A 23,751-nucleotide genomic window follows, 5' to 3' on the forward strand; every position below is an offset into this window, starting at 1 on the left:
AGTTGTTCAACAGGAACAGGAAGAGAGAAAAATCAAGTTTAGGCTATGTTTAAGTAGATTGTACCATAATATTGGTTGCACACAATGGCTTTAATATTTCTTCACATTACTCTTCAAATACAACTTTTTTCTTCCAAAAGAATAAAATGCCTGTCTTTATTCACATAACCAATGTCAGCTGAAATAGTTTCTTATAAGAATAGTAGTGTTTCACACCCTCCCTCAAAAAAAAAAAAAAATAACTGCAACAAACTGGAGTGACCAGATAAAGTAAATTGTAACAGTAAGCATATGAGGAAAGGAAAGAAAAAAAAAAAAAATTTCAAAAAAAGGGTCACCAGACAGAGCCAGCAGAATTGACACACTAACACTGTGTTAGAAGTGGTCTACTATTAGTGTACTACACGTATGAAGCAATGTAAGCCCTTACAGTGGGCATCCTTTATAAGAGCTGGAATGGATGAGAGTAATAAGGACACACGAGGTGCAAACAGATAAAACATATTTGAAAAAAATTGTACTGCTGACCAAGAAGTAGAGATACACTACGTACATAACACAGTAACAACTGAGGCTTGGTGGTCTTCAATGAGTGGTGCCATGACAATTTTAAAGTCTCTACACCATTAATTACATTGATTCTAAAACCCAAATTGTTTGAATAACTGGTATATTGCTTAAATTTTCCTCATTTTCTCAAAGGAGAAATAAAAAGAGGGAAGACTGATCTGCAATATTTTAAATTTTGTTACACGCTGTAACAAGCAAAACAGCATACACCTCATGCGATTGAAACCCAAATCAATAGAAAATTTGGGTCTAAATGTGCCATGATAGTTGGACACACTTCAGTTCTACAATACAGGAAAACCATGGGAAAAAAGACCTCAAGTGTACATAATGAATTAAATGATTTGTCTACAGATGCATGTAACTACCTGAGACCATTAAAAGTTTACATGAGAGGCTGGAACCAAAGGTATGTTATGGAAAAGGAAGATTCCCCCCCACGTGCCTATTACTGGGAGGGGAGTTGGGTAAAATTTGAAGCTTAAGTAATTGTTTAGAAAATACTTATTTCACAACCCAATTTGATTTAAATGGAGGCATTATAAAGAGAATGTCAACCTATAAGTGTCCCCCTACTTGTAGTGAAACAAAGTATCCGCAAAGAGGCCCAGGCTGATGATTTACAGGGGGGAAAATCCCATGGGAAAACATTGTAACCTCACTGCTCTAATGTGTGACATGGTTTAAACTCTGCTGTAACAGTCACTCAGACCACTTCACTAGTACACTGCTGTCCAGCCCAGTGCAGTCTGACCCCCAAGGGAGCGGCTGTGTGTCCTGTGAAGAGGGCCAAAGTTGGAAGGCGAGGATGGCTGTGAGTTCTGCACTGCTTTTCATGGTGCTCTACTTTCAAGGTTCGTGACCAAGTGCTGACAGATGTAACAAACTGTTTTAGAAATATATAGAATTTTCACAGTCCCTCCCAGTTTTTTTGTGTTTAGGGTGGGGTTATGGGTTCTGTCTTATCCCACCAACCTCCTGAAACAGCGAGGTATAGAACTCAGGTTCAAGCTGCTTGTTGCGGTATTTGTTGACAATCTCTGTGATCTTCTGTTTCCGACGCACGTGTGGTGGGTTGTAGGAGTCGCTTTCCAGCCTCTTCCTTCGACACACATTTATTACGGTCTGTCTTACCAAGAACCCTGTTGGCAGAGAAGACAAGAGCTGCTAAGTGCTTAGAAGGCGGTGGGGGGGGGGGGGGGCTGTGCCTACACGAAGAACGGGATTGGGTTTAGGGGGAGGATGTATATAACGCTCACCTAATGCTCTCCTGCTGACCACCATGCCATCTATCAGGGGAATGACCATGTTGAACTTGCCCGTGGCTCCATGAAGCTTGATGCGGAACAGACCAGTCTTCAGAGGGTGAATGAACACAATGGGCACATCTTTCTCCGAAGCAGCAGCCCTGAGGCAGCACATGGAGCTTCAGTAAGACATGGTAATAAAGCCCCTGCTGGGCACTTCTGCTTTGACAAGGCTCTGAAGGGGGACACGGTCCAGAATCCAAACACCATGGCACAGCTAGACAATTTGGTGGCCGTAGCAAGATAGAACACACCTACTGAAATGCACGTGCACACACCTATTTTCCCTATATCTGTGGGAATGTCTAATATACTCTATGATGCAATAAATCCCAGAAAAACAAGAAAGTATTTAACAAGAAATATTTGATAAATTTTCAGAAATTGAAAGTTCTTAAGATATAGAAAATCACATATATCCACTAAAGGGTGCAGGGAGAGAAACATTCAAAAGACCCCGAACTGAAGACTCCACCTTTTCACAAGTAAAATACAAAGAGTACTTGCATGATATGGAAATAAATAACATTGAGAACTACGAATAATACCTGTTGTTTGAAAAGGTCTCAATTCCAGTACTTGTTTCAGACAAGAGATCTGAAAGGGGAAAATTTTCTGAAGGGGGCAGTGAAACAAATGGAGGGTTATTAATACAAGCAAACTAAGAAATTGTCAGTGTATAATCTTCAGCAGTGTATACAACATTCATTTGTTCTTTATTTCAAGTAAAACAAATCTCTATACAGCCTAAAGATGTCATAAGGGTGTTTACCAATATCATCAAAGCGCTCCACCCAAACCACAAGCACCTTGGTCTCGGGACCCAGAGGAGGTACTGGCCTTCCAGAGGACATTTTCTTTACCCTTGCTGTGGGACTTAGCTAACAAAAGAAATCAACAAGTAGACCAACTCAAATTTATATTTCAAGTCAGAGACTGAAAAATTCTATTTAGACATGAAAGTGAAATGTGAGATGCATGTTGCTCTGGAGAAAAGTGTCTACAAAATGAATAAATGTAAATGAATATTGATTTGCAATGAAAACAAATTAAGTAAAAAAAAAATCATGAACATGTAATTACACTAAAAAAATATTCAGAGAGCATCATGTCTCCAGGACAACACAAGTAAAGACTCAGACAGAAGCATTCCCATCCGGCCAGCACTCCTGCCTCACCCTCTGAGTGTAACTCAAGTTGTCAGAGTGATTCGGGAACAGCTCCAGTGTGAGGCTTGGCTGGTTCAGGAGGCCAGGAAGCAGGTCCATCTGGGAATCCACCTCCACTGGTGTGTAACCATTCTCTGAAGATTCACCTGCACCAGCATGCATGTGAACATATAACATGTCACTGTACAAGAGTTTAGAGTAAAATTAAATGATTATCTCACAAGAAATAATCCTTATTACATTTATTTATTTAGCCAACACTTTTTTCCAAAGCAACTTGCAATATTAAGTTAGTTACAAATATTTATCCATTTACACAGCTGGGTAATTTTACTGGAGCAATTTAGGGTAAAGTACCTTGCTTGACGGTACAACAGATGGAGGTGGGATTTGAACTTGTAACCTCTGGATGCAAGGGCAGTAACTCTTAACCACTACCGCACTAGCTGCCTGTATAACTTCATATTGTCAAAACAACCCTTTAAATTCAGAACAATATAAACACAGCTAAATCCTATTTTTGTGCAAAAGTACCCTTGAAACAGACTGGGTGAGCACTGGATCTGGAGAGTCACAATACAGTAGGATTTAGGAGTTACTGGAACTTCATTTCCATATTCAACCTTGAGCTGAAGCAAAAACCAATATATGATGCAGCCCAGTGACCAGCCCAGTTACTAAGTTATACTAATGGAGAAAATGCTGGAAAAATCAAACAGTCAAAATTAACATCTATGAATCAACAAAACACATTTGAGGAACTTACTGGACATGTCCATTAAAGAGGGGACAACAAAGGCGATTTCTGTCAGTGCATCAGCATAGTACAGCACCTTCTTCTCGCCGTTGAACACAGCTCCTCCACTGTCCTCAGCTGTGAAGGCCTCCTCTGGCAGAATAGCAGATGAGTAAGTGCGGGAAAGCACCGCAGCTGCTCTCCACACAACTAATGAGCACGGAACAACACTGCAGGCTCACTCACCTTGCTGTAAGCTATCGCTGTCGCTACAGGCATTGATCGACCAGCTGGTGTCCATACTCCCGGTCCATCCAGGGTGACTACCAACGTCCACTGGCCAGCCTAGTGACAGCAGGAACTCCAGGAAGTGCTGCTGGACATTGGCTGAGGATTCCACATTTCTCAGGATCTACAAGTGAGAAAAGATCAATAAAAGACCAATAAAATGTGACTAGTGAAGCAGTGGGCAAAGAACTCCTATTGAAGGAATGAGTTTGGGGGGGTGTAATTACTTTGTTGCCAAGCTGTTTCAACCAAATTAACTTACAGATTTACCCATTTACAGTGTTCAAATTCATACCTCTTGGCTACACTTTTGTCCTGCCCTCACATAGAATATGAAAACAGTGTCAAACGGCCGGCACGGAAGCAGATCTAAGAGCGCCATGTCATCGAAAAATCCAGGCATCGCTGAATCCAGTGCAATCAAGTGAGGAGGTAAGCGGCTATTGCCAGGTTCCTGTGTGAAGAATTAATATGAGCAGTTGTAGCACTGCCAGTACACCACAAGTCTCAGACAAGGTGAATGATATACCGTGGATGCTAATAATTTAGGTTCTATACCTTTAGTGCTTCTAGGGACAGAAATCCAAAGTGAGAAAGAAACAAGCGGGCTGTCTGGAACTCCTGTGAGGGTGGAGGGGGTTTGCAGTCAATCTTGGGGTCTGGAAAGGGCTTGTTCCTCCACAGATCCTCACTGTGATGCTCCAGCGCTGACTCGTATTCGATCTGCTTCACCATCACATTACGCAACTTCTCATGCTGCACCTCCAGCTGAGAAAGACAGGCCATTCAGTGGAACCTATGCCTTCAGTGGGACCCCAAACCTCATCTCGACCTCCGAACCAAAGCACCGAGGTACCCACACCCAATAACACAGAGAGAAGGGAAAGAAACTTGACATGTAATTTGATTTTTTTAATGTCTGTTGATTATGCATGTTAGTAAACTGCAGAGGAAAATAAATGCCATGAAACTAACAGGAAAGATGCTATCCCTACTTGAGCCCCCTTCCAGACAAAAGATGACTCACTTCTCTTTCATTATAATGAAGTGAACAGTTCATGAACAGTTCATCCTGTCAGATAAAAAAAACATGACCAAAAAATGCTTACTGCTAATGTAAGGCATGACCCTTTAGAAACCTGTAGTAATGTTTAGTTTTTACTACTGCACAAATCGTTCAGCTTATGTGCTTAAGAATTGCAATTTTCCATTTGGACACAACATCAGTAAACCGAAAAACACATCACCGATGTAAGGGACCATCAATCCTCTTCTTCTGTCCTTGAAAATAACTGAAGATCAAATAAGTGTAAAATGTAAACTTGCTGGATCTTACCTCTTTATTTACAATATCATCAAGGTCTGGAATGCTCACATCAGCTTTTACAAAAGGAATCTTATCCACCTCTTCTGGGAAGGCTCTGTGTTTCACATTAAACCGTATGCCAACATCATTCTTGGGGGTTGGGCGGCCTTCAGGGACAAAAACCTGCTAGAAGAAAAACAATCCAAGAGCATTAACTACAATTACTTCCTTGAGGGGTCTCCTATAAAGGATCCACTGAGAATATTCTAAGGAACAAAGAGAAACAGCCAACTAACACAAAACAGCTATCTATCATTCACTACTGGGGGTATTATTACATTGCGTTAAACCCATCAAGTGTACTGCAGGTTGGCCAGCCCTACAGTAAATGTAAGTTTTCACTCTACCTCAACTGCTACTTGCTTTGATGTAATTACAGGGATGACAATGGCTGTTGCATGGTGTACACACGTGTGTATTAGGTACCAACGTACAGAGTCTTATCTGCAGCACCAGTACTGGCCACACAAACTCTGGACTCACTGGGAATGCCACAGATATGCCTCACCTTCTGGCTGGCCCGGGCACCTCTGGGCTGGTGATAGAGCTGCATGGTCCAGGCATGTCTTCCAGACATGCCCCGGACTAACATGGTCAGGGCTGGACAGGGATCTGAGGGCAAGAATAGAGCAGCATTTTAGAAGGAGGAAGACAGACTGTCTTGATCTTCGGGTTCACTTACACAGTGCAATGCAAAATGCAGCAAATGAGTGTTATGAGAAGAGTGGTATTAATAATTTATACATTTCCCAGAAGTCAGTGAGGCCATGTTTGTACTCTCACAGAAGGCAGCTGGCTGAATAAGTGCTGCTGCCTGCATTCAGCAGCAAAGCCACCTACTCTGCTCGTTCCCCAGCGGTTGCTCCAGCATGGCCAAGATGACAGAGTTGTCCAGGACAAAGTAGCGGAAGTTGTTCCTGCTGGTTGAGGTAAGTCTGGAGTATTTGATCAAGGTGTCTTCATTCAGCAAGCTGCAGGGGGAGGCAGGCCCGCTGGGGGATGGGAAAGCTCCCAGCACCTGCATGATGCTGTTGGTGTGGGGAGCGCAGCCAGCAAGGGGAAAAATGACTAATCAACACAGGTGGCAAGTATACAGAAGGTAGACGGGTATGAAGACAAAAAGAATTGAATGAGACGAGAACACTACCAAAAAAAATCTCTGAAAAACCAATTCTACAGACCCCCTGAGAAAGCTGATGTTACAGCTGGAACAGGAAATGGTGCATTTGCATAATTCATAAGCATACTGTACATATATGTGTATATACATACATACATACACACACACACACACATATATATAAATACACACAAAGTTCCTTTTGATAAATTGAGATTACCAGCTAGATAACATCACAACAAAACCCACTTTAAGAAACCGCAGTAAGCAGGAGTAAGTGCACAGTAATTTGTCTAGCCTGATGTGATCTCACCAGGACAGCGTGGCCTCCGCAGCATCCTTCACTCTCATGGAGGCTGGGCTGTGCTCCTTCTTCCCTTTATAGCGCACCTCCTGGTCACCAGTCTTTGATTTGCTCCCTGAAATACCCAACTCCACAATCTCCAGCACCTCTATGAGGCAGTCCTGTGAAGAGCAGACCACATGCATATTGACACCATCTACCTTCACTTTAGCAGCTGTGGGGCAAAGCCAGACACAATCAGGATGGGGGGGGGGGGGGGTCGGGGTATCTACCTTTTCATTCAGCATGTCGGGGTGCTCTGTCAGCCATGCGCAGAGACACTGGAAGGCCGCCACGATCATAGAGTGCAGGTCCCGGGAGTGCAAGGGGGCTGGGCGGCTGCACTGGTACACTATGTAGCTGCAGACCGAGCTGACAGCACGCTTCTTGTCTGTGGACTCCACGCCCGCCCTCACCTGAGGCATAGCAGTCAATCATTGAGGAAAGTGAGAATCTTTTAAACAACTCCAGTGGCACTTGAAGCTCAGCGCTAACTGTAATTGCTTACAGGTGGCAAAGTGCAAGGCTTTCCCTCACAACAAAGAAAGCTTTAATGTGGTCCTGATAGCCCACAGGGGTTACCTTGGCCAGGCCAGCCAGAAGCTCCAGCGCTGCTAGCGAAACGCTCATGTCGGGCCGCCACTGCGAGTTGAGCCTCTGGGTGACCAGGTGGATACTACGAATCAGGAGGCCAGTGGCTGTATCTGTATGAAGAGCTATGATGTAACCCCAATACCGCATGCACACCACAGAGAGGGAGGAGAACTAGGCATTAGTAACTACACGCAAAGCAACCTTATGAGCAACAAGCACACGCAGCCGGTCAGCATGTCACAAAACCACAGACGACCATTCGAGAGGTGACGACTTTCTATTGCACAGGCATCCTGACACCTTGTCACACAAATGTCACAATGCAAAACAGGAAGGTCTGTTGCCAAGAGGGCAAATACATACCTGCTGTAAAACAGGTCAAGATTACAAACATGCAACAACTGCATTTCATAAGAGTTTGCAATCAAACCATCTGTTAAAGCAGTCTTAGCATACAGAGACACTTTAGACAATTTAATTGAACAATGTCTACATCCCAACCCAATATCCCTAATTCTGTGAAAAAGCATTTAAAAATAGTTTAATTGAGGGTACAATGGTCATAACAGCATTTTTGTTAAACACACAAATAAATTATGGAAAAAAAAAATACTTTTCAGGTAATAAACAGACATGATGAAAGTAGAGGCTAACTGTTCAGTCACTGTGTGGCCAGCCAGCACAAGCCCATTCACTCAACACATTCCAATCAAATCAAGGCAAATCAACACCACAACATGCAAAGGTTACACACAGTGACACATGCTGTTAGTGACACATCTCCATATATGCACAAGAGACAAATAGAAAATGTAAAAATACATCATAGAAGTATTAATTTGCTTCTCTGTGGAAAACATGTCCTTAAAAATACCACAAGAGGAAAAAAAAAAAAAAAAACACACCAAAAACGAAAAAAAAAAAAAAAAAAAAAAAGCAAGTTCATCATACATACAAATGCTTTTTACCCAGCACTTCCTACATCTGCTTAGTGTTTTTACCATGTAGGCTAAAAAGATAAAGGCACAGTCAACTTTGTGTTTTCTCTGACTTCAGTATGTGAATCACGTAGATATAAATAAAACATGGGCAGTAAAAACTGATACAAAAAAGTAACAGTTAAAACAATTTTCACTTGGGTGCCATTTGAACATTTTGCAGAAGTTAAAAATGGAAATTAGCCATTGGTCTCTTCAGCAACACTGTCATTGTCCTTCCGGTCTTCAACGTATCCCTCGTCCAGTGATGCACAACAGCTCTAACTTACGCTTGCTGGGGCAGCATCCTTACCGTAGTCTCGGAGGAGTGCCTGAGCTGGTCGCTCACTGTCTGGCGTGGTGGCCTCAGAGCTCCCCCCACTGGCTGTACTCAGACCGCTGTTGTTACGACTGTGGCTCTTCACTAGTGTGTTGCTGCCATCTGCACAACCCTGCACAGCCACAGATAGTTCCATTACCAGCGTGGAACACAGATCCATGGCTGAGACACTACAGTAGCCCAGGAATACCTTTTCACATGAGCCACACAGACATGCATTGTTTTTTTTTTTTTTTTCCTGATAATGCCAGCTCACACATTGCTGGAGGGAAACGCTGAGCTGATAACTGCACACTTCACTTCAGTAATGTCATACCAGTTCAGTCTGTGTGCCTATTGATTCCAGAAGTGCAGAATCCTGGACAATGTTCAGCATTGCGCCTGCAGATAAAGACAGTGACAATTACTCTAAGGGGTGTTTACTGTGCAAAGGCAAGTCAAGAGGCCAGCAAAGAGCAGAGGGACAAACCCAGAATCATCTGTGTGTTGACTGAGTCTGTCTCGGTCTGCAGAGCTCCAATCAGGATGTTGACCAGTCGCAGCCTCAAGGACAGAAAGGTGACAGCTTTGTCAGGAAGGGAGTTGTCATCATTGCTAAATTTTCCCTCCAAAAGGACCTGCAAAAAGAAAATGACTTGTACACTTTGTATGACCGCCTGAGTAAAGACACTAATGAAGCCTTTTCCCCTCATTAAAAAAAAAGGTCTCTCTCTGTGTGCTACTGAAAGGAAGATAAAGCACCTAACAAACTAGACTCATTTACCTCCGATTTTATGTTCCCAAAGTGGTGAGGCAGAGGAAGTATCGACAACAGGATGCTGATAGAGGCTCTTCTCAGATCAGTGGGATTGACATAGGTTTTGAATTTGGATAGCTCTCTGAGGGGTGGAAACAGAACACAGCTCTAGCAACAGAACCCACAGTCAAAAGTCACCCTTCTGTAAAATTCTTCTAGGACACCTGGTAGTGTAGTGGTTAGAGCTGCTGCCTTTAGACCCAAAGGTCACAGGTTTGATTTCCACCTCCGGCTGTAGTACCCGTGAGCAAGGTACTTACCCTAAATTACTCCAGTAAAAAAATTACTCAGCTGTATAAATGGGTAAACACTTGTAAATAACTTAACATTGTAAGTCACTCTGAAGAAAACTGTCAAGTAAATAAATAAATATAAAAAGTGATGTAATGCACTTTTTCTATTGTTCTGACATGAGCATTGCTGTGCAGGATGCGGTAAAGGACAGGAGGAAGGGGGAAGGGAAAAAAAAAAAAAAAAACTGAACATTTTACCCCGGGATTCTGGTGTCTGTACCTGTCAGGCAAAATAGTTTCTAGTGCAGAGATGAAGTAGGGGACAACAACATTAACTCCCTTCAGGTCAGAGGAGAATAGAGACGAAGAGTTGAGGATGATACTGGCCAGCACGGGTCGGCAGATGAAATCTGTGATCTGTAGACCCTGGATAAGAACCATATAAAACCTGCAGAGGAAGGAATCCCACAGTCAGAACAGTTGGAGATGTTGTTCCCCAAGCTCTGCCAAGGGATAAAACCAGAATACTGACAAACCAACCGTGAAGATATTTTTTCCAACACGGAAAATAAACACTACAGGACCCTCCTTTGTACTGTAGCCATGTTCAAATTACAACAAAGCTGAGAGTGTAATGAAGTGAGCTAATAAAATTAACAAACAGAGGTCTATATACACATAACCAGAGAGGATCTTAGCATCACAGCCGTGCCCTTGTGCCCAAACACCTTGAGAGAGAGAGAACGTGGTTGTGTGTGTGTGTGTGTGTGTGTGTGTGTGTGTGTGTGTGTGTGTGTGTGTGTACCTAGAGAGGTAGACAGGCAGTATCTCCTCCCCAGTCTTTTTACTGCAGAAGATCCTACACACGGTGCCACAGGCCTCAGCTCGCCCAGCCTCATAGTTATCAGGGAACTCATTGGCATCGAACATGGGGTTGGAGACCATGGTGTCAGTGGACATCTGGGAGCCTTTTCTGCGGTACTCCACACCAGCTTGAGTGGCCAGGGCTTTGAGCAGAGACACAGACAGAGAGAGAAGGCATGAATGGACCCACCCTTAGCACATAAGGGAAGCAGGGTCCTCTCCCACAGAGCACTGCCAAACTGCACCCACTGTGGGGAAACGCCTGCTCTGGACACCCCACTGAATTTAAGATTCACAGCTGTGTTCCACACACTTTAGTCTGACAAACCCATTTCACCATCCAGTGGTTTGCACTCTCTCTCATAACACTTGTTTAAGTACTTTCTCCCTCTGCAGGCACATCTTACATGATAGAGGGCACACTGCATACGCCCAGTGGTACTTTTTCCTCAGCAGAGCTGGCAGTTCACTTGTGAAAGAGGAGAAACTGCAAAAATCTGCATTTTGCCACCCTGAAGTTCTGCCATCAAACAAGATATCACTGCCATAAGACAGACACCAAAATCATGCATTAACATCCACACCAAACCAAATCAACAATGAAGGGAAAAGAAACAAAAACAATTCCAAGCAAATGTGATGGCTTGTTATCTGGGAAAAATAATTAGCAAAATCCTAGGACAAATGACAATGACAGACCAGACACATAGCGAATCAGATCAGAGACACAGTTGGCTTTGGCCTGTAACACAGGAAGGAAAGGGGTGGTTCTACATCCCCAGGATGCAGTGCAACAGCAAGGACGCAATGACAACGTTAAAAACAAAACAAAAAAAAAAATTGGCAGCAATGAAAACCCAAAACAAAACTGACTGCAATTTAGTGAAGCTAATGCTCCTACTTACAAGACTTATAAGAAAGAAGAATTTGGATAAAAGATGCTGCAAGATAATAGAAATAAAAATGGAAACAAATCAAAGCACAGCAATATTATAAATATCTTAAATGGTAAACCAATTTGGCATTTCTGACTAAAGTAGCACAGATTTTTTTTGCTTTAGAATATTCCATTAAAAGTAAAACCTCAGGTTGTTCTCTGAAAATAATTCAACACAACTTTCCATTTAAAGCATAAAAATGTTATGTTCTGCATTAATTTCAAAATTAAAGCCAAAAAAATGTTTCATAGTTACCCTCAAGGTCACACCAGAGTGGCAGGGTGATTTAACGCATAACTGGTAAGCACCAATTACAAGGCACTCGTCTTTTCAGAGAACAACAGTTGGTGACTTTTAGTGAGCCTGCTTTCAGGCAGTGCTTTAAACACAGCAGAGTAGCAGTCAGATAAAGACGACTACACCCAAAAAAAAAAAAAAAAAACCAAAAAAAAAAAAAAAACAACAACAAGGCCAACAACAGCCAAGAACTGGACATCTAGCATGCACAAGAGGATACCAGAACAAAATGGACAATGGGTAGAGACAGACTGGATTAAAAGATATTTCCCAGCTTCTGCAGAAAGATTTAATCAACCCCTTCAGGTCAGAGACATGTACAAACTGTACTGGAATGATAGATTTGTGTCGACCTTCCTGATGTCAAATACAAATAGACACTAAAGATTTTGTTGCAGTCCCACAAAATGACAGAAACAAGGATAGAAAGGCTGCCAAAGTTAATCAGCCAATATTTTCCTCACGAGCTCACTCACTTTCACTAACCGCCTGTCCTGGTCACGGGTCACAGTGGCCCAGAACCCATCACAGAGACACTGGGCCTGAACAATCCAGGCGGTGTGTGGCAACAGTGCTATCCACTGCACCTCCCTTATATTTTACTGTTATCATAAACATAGCAATATTATGGCGTCAGATCAGAGTCCACAGAATTTCAATGAGAAAAAGAAACTGAATTCACCTCTGTGAAAGTCAAATTCTAAAATTCAAGTTAAAAAACTGAATACTACAATTTCAAGTGGGATATTCAGATGTTAAAATTCAAATGAATCCTCAACAGTGCTAGAGAAAGACCAAGTGAGCCTGGGTGTATTTTAAATCCCTCCAGCCAATCACAACAGCTTACTGGTTTGAGGGAGTGGCTTTTAAATGTGCTTCAAGGTAGGTAGCTCATAAATCAAATTTAAACCAAAAAATTTTTACTTGCTCATGGAAGAGAACTGTTGCAGAACAGTAAAGGTATGCATATTTTTCACTGCAGACTGTAGTCCACAAAAATGTCCTGAATCATCTATTCTTTACTAGAAAATGAAAAATTCTGAGCAATGTAGCAATATTTTGTGCGATATGGAATAATTCCATTAGTGATTTCCAGTGAAACTGCTCCGTCCCAGCTACACACAGCGCAGTTAAATAAGGTCATGTTGTAGTGACCCCACTGCTGATAAAAGATCAGATCATCACTACATACTGTGTATCATATGTATCATTACAATGGAAGATTTAGTAGAGAAATTGTCAAAATGATTTCAAGGAAGAGCAAAGGTTTGGGAGACATCTGAGCTGGAAGGGGTTGCCCTGAAAGCAAGAATGGCACAACGACAGATGCAGTTCTCACAACTCTACACAGACAGATGGCACAGCAGATGGCGTTGTTAATTTGGCAGGTAGGAAGCTTGAGCACCAGAGAAGGAAAAGGCGCATAGCAAAACAAAACAATTTAATACAAAATTTCCAAAAAAAAATTAGCAATCCTTACCAGTCATACTGTTCTCCCTGTTGAAGCCCTCATGAAGTTTGCAGTGCACCAGCGAGGCATCAAACAACCACTGGCCAAAAAGGTTGAGAATGCTGTTGACCTTTGGTCTGGAGGGGGCCGGAAGAGGCCGGGGCTCTGCATTTGTCTGGTTAGGACTGGACAGGGGAGAAGGCGAGGTTGTCGGATGAGACACTTTGGCTGGGTGGGCAGTACTTCCCTGGAGAGAAAAATCAAAAGGCATTTACAATAAGAGACAATATCTACTATAATATTGTCACATCCATTAAAGCCATCATTTCAATATTTTTTGTTTGCCGGTGGAAATGAATTGCTCAGTCTTGTTCTTTGGTTCAGATATGTTAAAGTAAACATAAAATAAAGTGCGCCCCCACCATTACAGAAAAAGCATGTTTCCAGTCCATCCGTAGAACAACGTACACCAGAACAGAGGGGCTGAGTTTTTTTGGTTAGATAAAAAAAACACAAGCTGTTAGATAAACACAAACAAATGTACATACCCACGTGCCTGTGTGTGCAGAAACACTTGCAAAATGTGCTTTTGGAGAGCCATGCATGTAGGCCTATTACAGCTTGCGTTATATATCAGCTTATCAGAACAAGCATTGCAAGGGAGCCAAGCTGAATGCCTCCCTCACTCAAATTTTGTAATGTAGGCTTTTGTTTGCATGTTTCACAGAGCTCATTACCCATTGTGCTTTGAATTTAAATTGCCAACACATTGTATATACAGTACATACAATATATGCGTGCACATATGTATACGCACACATGCAGAAAATGAAACGTTTTCTGAGGAGACACTGTGTCCCTCCTGTAGTCTGTTATTCTGGGCACTTTTTCCCCCCATAAATAAAGCTAGCAAACCAATTCAAATTATGTGACAAAGTCTCACTTGATTCACTGACAGACAGGGACTGAATATACTGCCTTAAGGTTTTTAACATCCCACCCTAGCTCTGACCACAGTTCTTTACTGTGTTTTATTTACAACAGGGCAAAAATGCCTAACTAGGAGACTCAATGTACAAGCTCGTGTGTGGCTGTTTAACACCCAGGCCTCTGCGAGCTGTTCAGTGGAGGTGACAATCCATGGTGCCACAATGTTCTCATCCAAACAGTCTTACTGCTGCCTCTCAGGGTTGCTGACATTTACCTTTATTCTTTTAGCAGATTTTTCTCCAAAGTAATGTACAACTCAGTGGACATGAACGTGCACTTTAACAGACGTGATCAAGGTAGAGTCAATTAACCAAATTAGTCGAAAACCACAGTTTTTCTGGCATACATTACACAAGTACCCGTATACAGAATTAGAATAGAAATGTAGAACGGCTGATGAGCCCCTGGCCAACTTCATGCTGCATCCAACTAAAACTGAATAATTAACCAACTCTTAGCCCCAGGTACATTTGTAAAATAGGGGACCTGCTGTACATTAAACTTCTGTAAACTATTGTGAATTATGACGACTTATCTGGAGGAGTGACTTGCTGCTTTAAGGACTTCTCTTCTTTCTAGTCCAAAGAGAAATGCACAAAGGAAGCCTGAATAGCAGTACCCTGGGTTTCCAGGACAAGTGGCTTACCGTAGAGGCTTTGCTGGTGGTCTTGGTAGTCACGGTGGGCCGATGTCTCCGGTTGTGGGGGGGTGTTGTGTTGGTGGTACTAGCAGCGGGAGGCATGCTCAAACGGTTAACAGGAGTGGGTGGGGCACTGTCTGATCGGGGCCGGGAAATACCTGGGAGAGAGATGCAGGATGGATGACACAAGTAAAAACAAACCCCATCAAGCACCTCCTTCCCAAAAACCTGTGACCAAGTGAGTTGTTACTCTGAACACTCATTTTTCGCCACATTGCCATACTTGATTTGGCTTTACATTAAGCTGTCACCATGGACAGAACCTTATTTCAAGTGTAATGTCTCCTATCAAAAAAAAAAAAATTGTTGATGGAACCAAAAATGTCAAAATGCAAAAGAAGGTACATTTGATCCACATTTTCAAGAAAATTATGCAAATACCCAGGTTACTGATTTGGTTAAGAGCTACTTGTTCACACAAATCAATATAGAATTTGTGACTTTTCATCATGCACCTCTGTGCCAACTTTCACCCCAACTTTCAAGTCAGAGAGGTTTGAAAAATTCAGATCTAAGTGACCACAAGTGAGCTACCTCTGACCATGCAGTTGCGCAAAAAATTCCATAACATCAGAGACACTCTATATCCTTCTGAGAGATATAAAGTAGTCTCATAATGGCATGTTGTACAGTTCAAGAATGACACATTGCATATTTCAGGACAGGCAGACTCATGATGGAGCAGGCTATACAAAGGCAACAGTTAATAAAATACTATGAGCTCCATCTACAATACACATCACTTCAGCGTGTATATCAACTGTTAACTAATTAAGATTAATTTTGTCATGCCCTGCGTATTTTCTTAAATGTAATGTTTTAGTTCAATACTGAATTCATATGCAATGGCTAACCACATGATCAGTTGTGTCATGCCCATAAACCCAAATCAAACCCCATGATTCTGCTGAGCACCACTAAATACCATACGGCCGCCGTTCTCGAAAATTGTTCCTAGATACTGCAACACCTGGGAATGAAAAAAACCATTGCCATACCTACTTACACATAAAACTGTGAGATACAGTCAGTAACATGCATACAACATGAGTCAACAGAAAATCTGAAGACAAAATCAGAGTGACAGCTTTATAGAATTTTACAGAAAGCATATTATTGTAATCAGTTTATCCATTAAGCTGTACTTCAGCACTGCTACAAACTAATGACAAATTATTTAATCCAAGTTTTAATAAGCAATTTATGGTACAGCTACATACAAAAAGAAACCATAATTCAACCTTTAAGTTTACATTATTAATACCAAAAGTCCTTGCCAATTCAATATTGTTACGCTAGGGATACCTAAAGAGGGAAGCCTGTCACGGATATAGGTCCTAGACACAGTAACTCCTACAGGGAGGGGAAAAAAAAAAGAAAAAAAAGACAGTGTTTGACAATAGCCGTGCCTCCCAAAAACATACAAAACATAAAAAACCATGTAAAACTTATCTACTGTAGTTTCAGCTATGGGCTATTGACTTGCAGTGTCTTCATGGATAAGAGCACAGAAACAGTGAGTAAGCAGCTCCTCAATAACACAAGTATTGAGGATTTTCAAATACATCACTGAGCAAGAGGAAGTGGCATGCTTCCCTACTTCACTTGAACATTTTAAGGCATGGTCTTCCCAGCTGATTTACAATTTGGAATAAACGTAAAATGTAGTTCAAGCATTTTTATCAAACATTCAGAAGTACAGCCATATTTAACAAACAAAATGTCAATCATATTTCCTTTTTGTGACTAGTTTTAATTGTGACATGAACAGAAATCATTCATTTTTTTGTAAACCTTTCAGCTCCAATTTGTAGCATTATTTTGTTTTGATTGACATATACCGACAAGTATGTACCGTAAGAGGGCAGCCTCTCATTCATCTCTGCTTTTGAGCCTGCAACGCCTAAAGAAGAGAACAAGTTTACATACTTTATATTTAACAAATAGTATGACAGCACCTTAAAGTTCTTGTGACATTTTGCAAAAACCAGCCAGTGGTGCTGGAAGCTCCCTGCATACCCTCTCAGACACTTATAAACAGGTAAACAGCAAGATGAAAGGTCAGAATTGGCCTCCATTCTTCAGTGGCCTTACTTACCGAGGAAAGCATCCACCAAGCAGCTGATTCCCCGCATCGCACGGAAGAAGATCTGGGGCAGCTGCTTGAGACATGGATGCTGGATCATCTCATGGGGGACTCCACCAACGCCACTGACACTAAGGAACTGCTCCTGAAACTTGGGTGTAGTGCTGATGATGGCAGGGTTGCTCAGATCCACCGGATTACTGGAATGTATCATGCCGAAAAACATACTCAGGAACAGGAACCTAATGTAGTCTGAAGGTAGGGGAGAAAGGCTCCATATGGATAAGTGAAAACAATAAAAATGATCAGTGCCTGCCCCCACCTCAACATGTGCAGAAAGCGGAGCCAGGTCTGAGCCACACAGTCATTGTCCATCTCAGCTGGAATAATGGTGGCATCTTCATCGGGAACTTTAAACACAGGGAACGAAGGACCGTAGGTGAACCGCAGCAGTCTGTATGGAAAACCAATCCAAACTTCTTTCAGTGTTTGGAAAAACACACTGTGGGCTGCACTAGGTCACCAGTCAGGTTTCAGTTCATCATCTACACAGACCATTATATAATTTGCATTAACAAGCTAATTAAGTAAATCAGCATCTGCAATGAAGCTAAAAAAGGTGAAATATACTTTGAACCACTCAACTTAGTGTGGCAATGCCTGACATCAAAACACTTCATAAAATACACTGTTTAACGGAGCAGTGGGGCACCCCAGCCTCTACTAGTGGTAAACAGCACAGGTTTCTCAGCAGTAACTCAGATATAAGCGTTTACAATATACTCTCCCTTGTAATTAAAAGAAGTAAAGTACAGGACGGGTGCGCTGTCCTGGTATGGTTACCTGGAGGTAAGAGCGCATATCACTTTGCTCCACTGCTCTACAACTGCAGGGTGGTGTCTCCAGTTCGCTACCATCTCCCGGGCTGTCTTCCAATAAGGCGGAGTAGGGAAGCAGCGTGTGCAGGCAAGGAACCACACCTCAAAGAGCACGCTGATCAGCTTCTCTGCCAGCTTTTCTGCTATCCCACCTGAAAAACGTGTTCAACGCAATGCTCAGAGTGCAGCAGCCAGCATACTCCAAGTACTTATTACAGGCATAATGTTCCTGTGAAATACCAAGTGCAAGGAGTCAGTGTGTCTTTACAGATCACAGAAATACCTGGAACAAGTATTTGATACAATAACTTAAGCCGCTTGTCTAATGCAGGTGTGATGGGTTGTTACTTTCAAGCTAAATCCTTCCCTGATTTTATTCACAATTTTATTCATTATTTATACTTCTGCTACTATGAGAAAAATACTTTCTGCTCATATGCATCACTACATGTATGATGTTTTAACAATGTTCTGTGCACTTTTTTCTTCAGAATGCTCTATGTATCCTTGAAAGAGACATGTAAAAAATATAGGTTCTAGTTAGACTTATGAGAAATAAGTGTAGAGAAAGTTCAGGTTTATTGAAAAACTGCAGAACTGTATGTTTAACATTTGAGGTTTGCTCGTTCTGCAATAATATACATATAGTAGATGTAATGTGGTTTTTCTGTGACCTTCTGTGTCTTTTTTTGGCTTCTAAGATGTGTAGAACAGGTGGTGTTACGGCAGGAGCTTTGGTTTCTGACTAGACTGCCTCCCTGCAGTGGTCAGCAAATTTGGTTTCTTTACAGACCAACAGAATCATTCTCAGAAACATTCTTGACCCCACTGGTCCAAAAAGAAACTCATATGCTGAAGAATACATATAAAACATAACATTCAAAATCTGAAAGAGCAGCTGCTTATTTTGTGCATGTATTCTTTGTAAAAGCATGGTTGAACGTTTCAGCTAAGTTAGTCCACATTAAAACTTAACTGGTCTGCAGAAAAGCATAGTACTCTGACTGTAACGCACAAAGCTGTTGCATCATGGTAGTTTTTTTTAGTGCCACATTATTTATTCACAGGAATATACACACTCACAGTGAAGCCATGTCTAAATTTAGAAAATCCTGGGAACCAACAAAGAGTCCAGAGGTTTTCATACAGCATATAATATCTGTAGAGCCTTTCATCAAGTCATTAAAAACTGCAGAAAATAGCCCAATCCATTTTAATAGTTTTGATCATTATTGATCTGACAACACGAAAAGAAGGCCCAGGAAGAGGAGACAGCTGAGTCCCTGAGGGAAGGAGCATGAGGGGGTGTGGACAGAGTGGGAGCGAAACAAACCTCCGGCCGTTGGTGGAGCCAGCATGGTGTCACTGATTCTCAACAAGAAGAGCAGCAGCACTTCCCATGTTTCCCTTGCCATGCTGTTAGACTCCTTGGCCAGCCTCTGCACTGCCACAAGGACCTGCTGGCAGAGGCGGAAGTGACTGTGGCTGTGCTGCTCTGACCTGCCGCACAAGAGACATGGAGAGTCAGTGGCTTGTCCTGCAGCAGAGAGAGTTGGAATGACAAACAGAAGAGAGCTGGATTGATGCCAATTGCAACCTGGGTAAGAAAAGGTTGTGCAGGTGTTTCAGAATAGTCTGGACATAGAGGTTTGGCTCTTTGATGATTGGCTGGGGGATTGAGTCTCGAGGGGCCACTAGAGCCATAATCCAGTCTGTGTAGACATCAACGCAGAGCTTGACAGTGTCTCCTTCCAGAGGTAGTGACAGGCCATAACAGAGCACCTCCATGGTCCACTTGACCTGCATGGAAAAGCAAACTCATTCAGATGTACTATTACAAATGCTCAGACTTTCCATGGTGTCATACTTTCATCAGCCAAAAAAGTATGTGAATGATCTGAAGGACAGTGAAGAAACATATTCTGATTTTTTCATCATACCATAAACAAGCTATGCAAAGTTATGCATTAAGGGGTGTCTACCCATGAGATCTAGAGTCAGTAATTCTACAGAGGGAAAAAAAAAAAAAAAGGTACAAGTATTCCTGAAATGGTATCAGCACAGATAGCCAAAGTGACAATTTACAACAGGTGAACAAGAACTGTCCCTACAATGAACAGAAATCCTTTCTCTAAAAGATAAGTAGTAAGACTGCTTATTTCTTGGATATAACTACTCAACATGACTCCTTACACTTGCAGTTGCACTTAATCTGTTCAGTCCTCAGAACAGTTATTCACCTCTTTGTCAGTTTTGAGGATGCTTTCTGCAACAGGGGAGTTAAGGGTTGCCCCTAGTGGCCGAACCACAGTGTTGGCCACTTCCCGACCCACTGCCGAGGGGTACGTTTGTAGGACACTGACATGACCTTGGTCACTCTGGAGCACCAGGTGCAAGGACCGCCACTCCGAGTACATGGCACCTTTCTTCTACCAGGTCCTACAGCCACCTGCAGCACAGAACAAGAATTTACTGACAAGGAGCCAACTCTCCATAACCAAACTCCATCACCACACTGAGCATGAACTTCCTTCCAGGTACTAAGTGTTCACTTTCACAAACTTCATTGCTTCGCTTTTTCATTGCATTGCTGCAATTCTTGAACAGCTCAAGATGTTGAATGATCAATCTCACATGCAGCTTCAAATTATTTTAAAGTAGTAAATTAAACATGATGCTGCATATGCCTTGATACGATCCTCCAGAGACCATAAAACAGATAGTTATGCCATATCAAACAAATGCTTTATTTGTCTGCTTTAAACAGAGACTGTCCTACAAAAGGTCTTGGAGTCTGGTTTTAAAATGGATGAAACAAACTTAAAACAGGAAACCCCAGTACTTGAGTTGTCACAAGATTAGTATCTATTTATAGCTGGGGTCATTTTGACACTGTACAGGTATTTCAAAACATATCTTAATTTGGCAATGGTGAAAAACTCATGTACCAAAGTCAAAGGGGCTTATTTATATAAAGAATTCAGCAATTTGTAGGTTGACTTGATTATAGTAAGGTATACAAAATTTCTATGGGTGTCAGCATAGTTAAAAATAGACGTTTTCAGCGAGTGAGGGGATGCGGTGGCGCAGTGGGTTGGACCGGGTCGGACCGGGTCCTGCTCTCCGGTGGGTCTGCGGTTCAAGGCCCGCTTTGGGTGCTTTGCGACGGACTGGCGTCCCGTCCTCGGTGTGTCCCCTCCCCCTCCAGCCTTCCGCCCTGAGTTGTCGGGTTAGGCTCCGGCTCCCCCGCAACTCCGTATGGGACAAGCTGTTCAGAAAGTGCGTGTGTTTTCAGTGATCTTTAAGCTTTCAGAGGCTTAAATACCCGAAATTCACCGAAGTCACAATTTAAATAACTACTTCCAATCATATTCAAGATTATTCCAACAGCAGCATTACTATCCATATCAAGTGCTTCCCCAGAACTAAGAGCAGCACATCAATGTAGCTTAAGACCTGAAATACACCAAACTGGGTTGACAAGTCAGTCCTTTGTTACGCTGATGTACCTAGAACATGAAAACACTGTATCTTTCTCCAAACTGCACCACTGAGGGTATGATGCAGGTCTGCAAAATGATGTGACATTCAATCCATAACATTTAACTACTAATTCACTGAACTTCGGACATGTTTTGGACACTATACACTGCTTTAAGAGTTAATGTATCGCTCCAGTGTATGACATCCAGTAGTGAAAGTTTACCAAAAACATTTCATTATTAACATCACTGTAACTAAATAGAGTCGTGACGGTTAGATCTACTGCCTGGAATCTGCAAGTCGACATTCGAACCCACCGCCTGCTGCAGTACGTTCATTACACAGAACTTAAGTTACCCTGAACTCCTACTGTAAGAATACCGTGCTGTAAAAACTGGTCAGTTCTTGTAAAGTTGCTGAACTAAGCGCAATACAGAGAAGCAAACTGTTGGATAGCGCACTGACACCTGGACTGGAGCACAAGTTGGGGGGGACCAATTGATTTCTACTAACTATAGTATCATCACTACATTCACTGAATGATTCATACAAACACGCAGCAGAGGCTGAAGAAACTAAGACTAAGTCCCCTCGTTTCCTGTCGCCCGCACACCCACACCCACCCCCACCCACAGAACGCGTGTGTTAGTCAAAAGCACTCAGCGGCGCCGAGAAAACGCCTGACTGACACCTGTAGTACACACACCTCGCCCATTACACGGCAAAGAGAGAGGTAGTCTCACACACACACACACACACACACACACATCCTCGTCTGTCTCCACAACTGTGTGTCACAGCAACACGTCTGCAGCACCAGCAGCTACCGCCGGCGCTGCTCAGTCGCTCAGCGCCGTCGGCCGCTCGTCCTACTTGACTTCCCCTCGGACAGCTGGTCCTCACGCCACGAGCTAACCGTGACCCCTGACGGACGGACGAACAGACAGACAGACAGACAGACAGACAGACAGACAGACAGACACACAGCGCGCATATGTCATAGTGGACTCGCGCCGAACACAAAGCGATATGAGCGGAACCCTGAGCTGAGGCGGGCGCTCGTCGCAGGCCGCAGTGCGGGACGGACACCAGCGAGAGCTGCGCAGCGCGAGAGCAGGAAGCGCCCGAACACAGTGCCCGCGTACCTGGCTGAGAGAGGGGGGGAACGAACGGGCGGGCGGGACCGCTCGCTCACGCGCGCGCGCACTGTCACTCACCAGCCCGCCGCGAACGCTCGACCGACCGCGCTTCACACATGCGCGTCTCTCCGCCTCATCCCGCTCGCGGCTCCAAGTTCCGGAAAAAACGAGTTTCTTTACGCTTCGGCCGCCGGAGTCCGGCACTGTCACTGCGGTTACTCGAAGGGGGGACACGGAAATAGCCGAGAGGGAGCGAGAACCGTCCTGCGGGTACCCTCCTTCACCTGCACCGCCAGCTTCCGCTTCCGGTTACTGTGCACCGCGAAAAGGGCAGGAAGCGTTATGACATTTCCAGCGCTGAAGGGAGGGGGAGCGGACGGTGATAGCGCGTACAGTGTGTAATGTCCCTTTTTCATGTCTACTACAGCAATAAAACTATTTTTAAATTTCATGGAAAGTTTAATTTCAGTAATGTAATATTTTCCTACGGGTTGTCCGAAGTTTTAAGCTTTTTTGCTAAAAAAATCTACATTTATTACAAGTTTTTTGTAACATACAATTAACATGTTCTAATTTAGCACATATTTTTCTCAAGGCGACGTACATCTCATAGAAAATACAATTTTGTACATTACATTAGGAGAAAGGGACATAGCTGCAGATAAGCTATTCTAACGTACAGTTTGTTTTCTTCACCATGGCATATGCACTGATGTTCATCACAAAAGTGGTGAATAACACTGGCCGATGGAATAAACGTGCATAATGATGATTTATTTGTATAATTTTTTATTGGAACATTTGTGTAGCCCCCTGCGATGGACTGGAGTCCCGTTCAGAGTTTACCTCTGCCTTCGGCCTACTACTAATTCCAGGATAGGCTCCGGACTACTGCGATCCTGCTCAGGACAAGCAGTTTAAAGAAATGGGTCGATGGATGGATTTATGTAGTCTTGTCTTTACTGTAATAATGGGCTGCTGTATATGAAGAGTGGCCCCGTGTGTCTGTGTGTGTGAGAAAAACATTGTAATACATCAATGTAATGATGTCTGAAACCACTTGTCCCAAGTGAGGTCGTGATGAGCT

The 23,751-nt window shown here is 42.8% G+C and overlaps 1 protein-coding gene across 12 annotated transcripts; it reads right to left on the reverse strand.

Moving 5' to 3' along the window:
- Positions 1-206: 206 nt before the first annotated feature.
- On the reverse strand, positions 207-22,998 carry LOC108932588 (ral GTPase-activating protein subunit beta-like). 12 transcript variants are annotated; one of them, XM_029246247.1, is made up of 33 exons: positions 22,743-22,998; positions 20,283-20,491; positions 19,640-19,842; positions 19,376-19,542; positions 18,008-18,194; positions 17,487-17,618; positions 17,177-17,364; positions 16,934-16,981; positions 15,025-15,176; positions 13,419-13,635; positions 11,609-11,644; positions 10,645-10,846; positions 10,120-10,287; positions 9,574-9,688; positions 9,280-9,427; positions 9,127-9,191; positions 8,784-8,922; positions 7,482-7,603; positions 7,133-7,315; positions 6,870-7,021; positions 6,277-6,464; positions 5,945-6,048; positions 5,407-5,562; positions 5,098-5,142; positions 4,629-4,838; positions 4,366-4,524; positions 4,029-4,194; positions 3,813-3,935; positions 3,056-3,192; positions 2,650-2,758; positions 2,426-2,492; positions 1,830-1,978; positions 207-1,712 (listed from the first exon to the last, which is right to left on the reverse strand). In XM_029246247.1, the coding sequence occupies exons 2-33, from the start codon at positions 20,457-20,459 to the stop codon at positions 1,519-1,521; spliced, it is 4,608 nt and encodes a 1,535-aa protein (XP_029102080.1). In that variant the 5' UTR covers positions 20,460-20,491; positions 22,743-22,998; the 3' UTR covers positions 207-1,518. The 12 variants fall into 12 exon arrangements, with proteins under 12 accessions (XP_029102080.1, XP_029102079.1, XP_029102078.1 ...); XM_029246246.1 differs by having other exon boundaries at positions 5,407-5,559; positions 7,482-7,615; XM_029246245.1 differs by having other exon boundaries at positions 7,482-7,615.
- Positions 22,999-23,751: the final 753 nt, after the last annotated feature.

The sequence above is a fragment of the Scleropages formosus genome, chromosome 19, assembly GCF_900964775.1.
Source record: "Scleropages formosus chromosome 19, fSclFor1.1, whole genome shotgun sequence".
Classification (NCBI taxonomy): Eukaryota; Metazoa; Chordata; class Actinopteri; order Osteoglossiformes; family Osteoglossidae; genus Scleropages; species Scleropages formosus.

What these genes read in the sequence shown, in the direction of transcription:
- LOC108932588 (XM_029246245.1), bottom strand. Translation starts at nt 20,459, where the DNA reads ATGTACTCGGAGTGGCGGTCCTTGCACCTGGTGCTCCAGAGTGACCAA. An exon ending in TGTCCCTAGAAGCACTAAAG is followed by an intron (nt 4,525 to 4,628) that starts GTATAGAACCTA and finishes TTCTTCACACAG; the next exon opens with GAACCTGGCAATAGCCGCTT. An exon ending in GGAGCGCTTTGATGATATTG is followed by an intron (nt 2,493 to 2,649) that starts GTAAACACCCTT and finishes TGCCCCCTTCAG; the next exon opens with AAAATTTTCCCCTTTCAGAT.